The sequence below is a fragment of the Canis lupus genome, chromosome 18 (genome assembly GCF_048164855.1).
Source record: "Canis lupus baileyi chromosome 18, mCanLup2.hap1, whole genome shotgun sequence".
Taxonomy (NCBI): Eukaryota; Metazoa; Chordata; class Mammalia; order Carnivora; family Canidae; genus Canis; species Canis lupus.
The window spans coordinates 58,541,396-58,548,645 of record NC_132855.1 but is presented as its reverse complement, the minus strand read 5'-3'; the positions used below and the strand labels follow the sequence as shown (position 1 = coordinate 58,548,645).

The 7,250-nt window shown below is 36.3% G+C and overlaps 1 protein-coding gene across 1 annotated transcript; it reads left to right on the top strand.

Moving 5' to 3' along the window:
- The first annotated feature begins 5,913 nt into the window (after positions 1-5,913).
- LOC140609575 (olfactory receptor 2T11) lies at positions 5,914-6,873 on the top strand. The gene has a single exon (XM_072784781.1). It carries the CDS (start codon positions 5,914-5,916, stop codon positions 6,871-6,873), a length of 960 nt encoding a protein of 319 aa, XP_072640882.1.
- Positions 6,874-7,250: the final 377 nt, after the last annotated feature.

The window sequence follows — 7,250 nt, the reverse complement described above, 5'->3', positions numbered from 1 at the left end:
AGAAAACTGGGAAATTTAAACTAGCAAATTGCAGTTGTTTATACCAATGTTAAGTCTCAATTATTTGGGGGCAATTTTTGTATGTATTTCTCTTTTCTTTGATAACGATATTAATTTTCTAATACATTATGTATTTAAAAATTTATATTATCTGACTTTTTGATATGTGTATGTTAACAAGTCCCTCTGAATTTAGCTTACAATGACTTATGTGCATATTTAAAGACCATAAAGATTTATTTCAGATGGCATCTTGTAGTACAAGGTTTAACAGTTGGGAGGAATCTGATGAATTTTGTTTTCAAATTTGAGAGCAGATGTGGGCAGTGTTCTGATGTGACTTCATGTCAGCTCAGTCATTCTCCTAATTTTTAAAGACTGAGATGTGAAAACTTACATGTATTAATTGCCCAAGTTTTTAATAAGATTATCCTTTGACTTAAAGTAATTTCTTTTTACATATATAATCTATTCTTATAGGATGACCAGAAAATATGATCCAGAAGAAACTAATATCACTTGAATCTCTACCATCAGTGAAAACTTGGATTTTTTCATAATTTCATATATGCATGTGTATGTTTATATACATAAAACTATATCGTTATATATGAATATATAGATGTATTTCTATTTATCATATATATTGTTGATATATATATATGATAAGGAAATTGTAAATGTGCCATTTTTTTTCACTTAAGAATACAACAAAACTGTCATACCATGCTCATGATTATAGATCCACCTTACATCCCAGTAGTTGCCTGAAATTCTATTATGAAATCTAATATTAAGACCGATTTCTTAAAGATTTATTTATTTATTCATGAGAGACACAGAGAGAGAGAGACAGAGATATAGGCAGAGGGAGAAGCAGGCTCCCTGCAGAGAGCCTGATGAGGGACTTGATCCAGAATCCCGGGATCATGCCCTGAACTGAAGGCAGATGCTCAACTGCTAAGCCACCCACATGTCCTTAAAACATAAATTATTTCTGTGTCCAATTGCAGATGCTTAAATTTATTTTGCTTTCCAACTATTGCAAACAAGACCAAGGTGAAAATTTTACGATGTTGCTCACTTATCCCTGGTTTCTGTACAAAATTTCCTACAAGCAGAAGTTTACATATTATTTTTAGGATCCTGATATTGGATTGGTGCTCTCTCAAACATAAAATAATACACACTCCCATTCTCATCAGCAATTTGTGAGCACCTTCCTCTCCTATGATACTCAGTATTGGTACAACCCAGCTGTCAACTAGAGGTTCAAGTTAAGATTGGCAGCTAAAACTGCATTTCTACAATCTGAGGCCTTTGCAATAGAGAGAAAATAACCAGCACCTAGGCTGTTGAGGAAGCTTTCTTGTGCTTGTACTATAGAGAAGTCAGAGTGAGTCAAGGTTAAGTTCCAACCATTTAACTTTGGGCATCCAAAGCCCAGCTGTCCACTGTCAGACCAACAACTTCACATTGTATAGCCTTACACAAAACGTGTGTTAGAGGAATGTAGCACTGAGTGCAATTCATATGTATTCAGGGAAGGAAGTAGTGGGAGTCATTTTTATGGATTTACCAACAAAATCCAATGAGGACCACCTGGTTGGAAACAGGCCAAGAACACCTTGATTTTCCAATGATATTAAACCTAATATCTAACTGATCATACCCAAGTAAGGAATAATCATACTGAAAAATATGTTTTTTATGGAACCAATGATCTAGGTAAAGCGTGGGGAAGCTCTCAAAGTACCTCCATCTGTAGAGAGATTTTGATTTAAGACTGTGATGTATTATGTTAGACATAACCATAACAGTATTGAGGTCTGATCACAGAGCTAGCATTTTACTTTGTCTTTTTTTTAATCTTGTTTTACTTTTTTAAATTTTTTACAATTTTTTTAAGTAGGCTCCACATCCAATGTGGGGCTCAACTCACGACCCCGAAATCAAGAGTCATATGCCCCATAAACGAAGCCATCCAGGAACCCCTAAAATGTTAAAGAATTATCATTCCTCCCAATTTAGGAATATCTATATCTAATATATATGTATATATATTAGCAAGAGAGAGAGATATATAATATATATATATTATATATATAGCAAGAGAGCAGGAGAAACTGTGTTTTAAAAACTTGATAATATAACTCATGATTTTAGATTTATAAATCATTAATAAAATTTCTCTAGTGACATTTGAGTTTATGCCACAGTGAGTTAATTTTCACACCTTCATGTAATTTTTGAAATATCTTTGAATATCTTTGTTGTTTATTCTTCATTCAGTTTTAATAGTCTTGTCCTTATGAGTCATTTATTTAGGAGTTAACTCTGCTACTTCCCCCTGACATACACAATGGAGGATTTCTTTCAAATGTGGATCTTCAAAAGGAAATATGATGTCATCTTTACAGAGCTGCATATATAATGATGGTTATACTGGTGAAAGACTGGGAATAGGAGTATTGGGTGGGCATTATTATGTCTGCTTGGAGATAAGAAGTTGTCCTCAGCAGTCAATATTCAGTAGTGAGATTTGTGAGTCTGGTGTTTGGAGGATCTTTCCCAGATTACATTTGATAAGGACTTTTTTTTCCCCTGTGGACATCAAAATAGGAAATCGGACAGCTACAGGCCAAAATGTGATACTTAGAGATTGCCCAGGGGTTAGAGAGCACTTCGTATTTCTGGAAATAATGAAATTCATATTTTACTTTGTAACTTTGTTGACAACTTTGACCAGAAATCCTAAATTTTTTAAATGTGATTATGGTTTTGTATTCTGTTTTGATTTGACTTGTCTTAGACAAATGTAAATTTAAAAGATGTTTAAAAGGATATTGTACATTTAGGGTCAGTTGAATGTAACTGTGGAGAGTATGAGAAACAAAGTCCAGCCCTTGAACCAGGCCCAGATCTACCACTTGCCCTCCCTGTGCCTCAGTTTCTCCAACTAAAAAATAGTGATAATTATAGTAACTGACCTCATAGAGATACTGTGAAAAGTGACTATATCACAACACTAGGCCTGTGGAGTGATGAGTGGCACAGAGTAAGCATTACAGGGATACTGACTAATCTGTTATTAGCAACATGCATCAATTATACTTATGTTTAAAAGCTGATAAAAATATTTGTTTGTGTGGCTGCTGTATCAAATTAGCACTATCTTAATGGCTTTAAATGATACAAATTTATTATCTTACAATTCTGGAGGTCACAAGTCAACAATTGGTCACATTAGGCTAAAATCAAGGAAGGCTACACTCATTTCTGAAGGTCTTAAAGGAGGGTCCATTGTTTTGAAAGCATTTTTCAGATTCTAGACTCCACTCAATTCCTTGCATCATGGTCCTCTTCATCTTTAATATCAGTGTTTGAATAATTTCACATATATCACATCTCCTCTGATTTTTGCCTCCCTCTTATAAAAACCCTTGTATTTACACTGAGCCCAATAGGACATTCCAAAATAATCTCTCTTTCTTTTTTAAGTAGGCTCCACACAATTTTATTGTGGTTTGAAGACAAATACAAGGGCCTACCATTTAATTTTTAAAATTTTCCTTTAGCATCTTTTATAGATCATATTCACATGGATTTTAAAGAAATTCTACAAGAAATGAATCATTTAAAGAGTAAAAAGGCAATTTTCATTTCAGTAAATATTTAACAATCATTTATTTAAATATTCAACAAATATTTACCATATGCTAGCCATTCTTTTGTATTCTGGAAGCACACAGTGAACAAAATAGGCAAACTGTCTTACTCATATGAGACTTCTGTCAGTGACAGGAGACAAATACAAAATTAGATGAGTGTCTTAAATGGTCTGAAGGAATATGAAAACAATAGTCATCAAGAGCTATAAAAAAATAGGCCCCTCTGAGAAGGTGGATTTGAAGGAAAGCCCTGAAAGACATGCCAGTCACACAAGTGGGCAGGAGACCCAGGCCTGGATCAGAGCAAAGACAAAAGCTACATACTGGAGGCTCCACCAGAGCAGGGACAAAGGATTAGCATGGAAGTCATATGGGATTTGCAGCACCAGGGCAAATGCACTGGAGGAAGCAGAAAATGATTTCAAAGGATGAATGTATTACAGTATGATGGGCTTTGAAGTGAAATATAAAGTTTTGTAGTAGAGCTTTGAGCAGGAGTTGACCTGTTCTGATGTAAATTTTTAAGATCCCTTTGCTCTGAGGTTAAACTAAAAACAGATAAGAAAGACAGAGCATAAGGATAGCAGGAAAGCTACCAGAATAACCTAGATGAAATATGGCTGGAAAATTTCATTTATGAAGTGCCAACAAATGTCCTAACCCTTTGTGAGTTGTGATGTAAAACTAATTTGGTCTTTTTTCATCTTCTTAGCATAGAGCCCCTAAACCTCTCTGAATTTCCTAAATGAAAATAGCTATGTAGATGTCTTTTGTTATTCATAAAAAGGCCCTCCTACTACACCTGAATTTATGCTAATGAGGTAACTTCTTGAAATCTCCTAAGAATCAGGGCTGGCTACCACGAAACTAATCATAATTAAAGGTATGCAATTTTTAAACCTCTACCTCTCAGATCTCCAAGGTGAGGAGAAGGTCTAGAGGTTTCATTAATCACTGATAGCCAATGATTTGATCATTCATGTCTAAATAATCAAGCATCCATAAAAATCCAAAAGGGGGGGAGGGGTTCAGAGAGCTTCTGAAGGATGGTATACCCAGAGAGGGCAATGATGCTTCTGGCATTTTCCTACACATCTTACCTTATGTATGTCTTCTACCTAGTGATTCTTTAGTTATATACTAGTCAATCTAGTAATTAAAATATTCTGTACTCTAGAAAATTAATTAAACTGAGGGATAGGGTCATGAAAACCTTCTATTTACAGCCAGTGGTTCAGAAGCCTAAGTGATAAGCTCTATTTGGCAATTGATATCTGATTTGGGGGACAGGCTTGTAGGACTAAGCCCTTAGCCAGTGAGATATTAAGCTATCTCCATGTAGATAGTGTGGATATTGTATTAAATTGTAGGACAGCCAGCTGGTTGTCTAGAAAGTTGGACATTACTAATTATGGGGAATAAACCGTCACAGATTTGGTGACTGCAAGTGTCAGAGGTGAAATAATGAAAATAGAGGAGACACATAGAAAATGCTTCTTTCTTTACAGTCTACACTTTTTAAATTATTCATTTTGCTCACCTTTGGCCATTCAAATACCCAGGGGAATCAATGAGACTTTACACCAACTAGTATTGACTTAGCTCTGCTATAGACTGGACAACATTCTGGCGGCCAGAAATGCAGAGAGTGAATAGGAAAGATATAGTTAAACTCTAACCCAGGTATGGCAAATGCCAATTTTATGGCATTTTATTTATGTAATTAACACAATCTATGTATTGCAGTAAGAACATAAAGGCAATATAAAAAGTATTATGCTGAGAGAAACAAGTCAATCAGGAAAAGACAATTATCACATGGTTTCACTCATATGTGGAATATAAGAAATAGCACACAGGATCATTGGGTCACTGGAGGGGAAGGGGGTGGGGATGGGGTAATTGGGTAATGAACATAAAAGAAGGCATTTGATGTGATGAGCACTGGGTATTATACACAACTGATAAATCACTGAATGCTACACCTGAAACTAAGTGTGTATTATATGTTGGTTAGTTGAATTTAAAAATTTTAAAGTATTGTTCTCCAACAAAAAGAAATAGATCTACAGTTTCTAACTTAAGATGTTTCTCTTGGTCTGTTCATTTTTCTCTAGCATTTTGCCTTGGAAAATTTCAGCCAACCAGTACTCTCTGAGGTGTCATCCATACTGAAAGTGTCTTCTCTCTTTTTCCTTCCTGGTCTTTGTGGCTTTCTGCTCTGCTGGGGCTGCCATCAACAATGTCAATGAAGAATATAACTTTATCCTCTGACTTTATCCTCCTGGGGCTTCTGGTGAACAATAAAGCTACAGGGATCGTTTTTGCTGTTATTTTTGCTATTTTCATGGTGGCTGTAACTGCAAATCTGGTCATGATATTCTTGATTCAAATGGACTCTCGTCTCCATACACCTATGTATTTCCTGCTCAGCCAGCTGTCCATCATGGACACCTTTTTCATTTGTACCACTGTCCCAAAACTTCTGGTTGACATGGTTTCTAAAGAGAAGACCATTTCCTTTGTAGGTTGTGGTATCCAGATCTTCCTCTACTTGACCATGATTGGCTCAGAGTTCTTTCTCTTAGGCCTCATGGCCTATGACCGCTACGTGGCTGTCTGTAACCCTCTAAGGTATCCAGTCCTGATGAACCGCAGGGTGTGTCTCCTGCTGGCTGCTGGTGCCTGGTTTGGTGGGTCCCTGGATGGCTTTCTGCTCACCCCCATCACCATGAATGTCCCTTACTGTGGCTCCCACAGTATCAACCATTTTTTCTGTGAGATCCCTGCAGTTCTCAGACTAGCCTGTGCTGACACATCCTTGTATGAAACCCTAATGTACATCTGCTGTGTACTCATGTTACTCATCCCTATCTCTATCATCTCAACCTCCTACTCTCTCATCTTGTTAACTGTCCACCGAATGCGCTCTGCTGAAGGCCGGAAAAAAGCTTTCACCACTTGCTCTTCCCACTTAACCGTAGTCAGCATTTTCTATGGAGCTGCCTTCTACACTTATGTTCTACCCCAGTCCTTTCACACTCCTGAGCAGGACAAGGTAGTGTCAGCCTTCTATACCATTGTCACCCCCATGCTCAATCCTCTTATCTACAGCCTCAGAAACAAGGATGTCATGGGGGCATTTAAAAAGATGTTTTTGCAATACTCATCTGCTCAAAAAATAGCCTCAAGTGATGTTTAAGGATTCAATAAACTCACAAAAGGTCTTCCTAAGAACATTTTCTATCATCTTATTTCTTATTTCAAAGACAACTACTTGGTCATCTGTCAAAGATAATTTAAAATTGATGATTAAGAGGATTTACCATCTCTAGTTTCTTGTTACCAGAGGAGAAAACCAAAGATTTTCCAATAATTATGCAGATAGATTTTGGCTATCAACAATGAGGTATTATTACATTGGTTAAAGAATTCATCTAATTCTGGTTATTGCCTCTCAGACTAAATAAAGTGGGGGGGGGGGTACCCCATAGCACTTGTGGTAAAAATAGTGACTGTCAAATACTAGGCCACAATAAATAGTTGAGTAAGCTAAACTGACTGAATTTTGAATGTTGA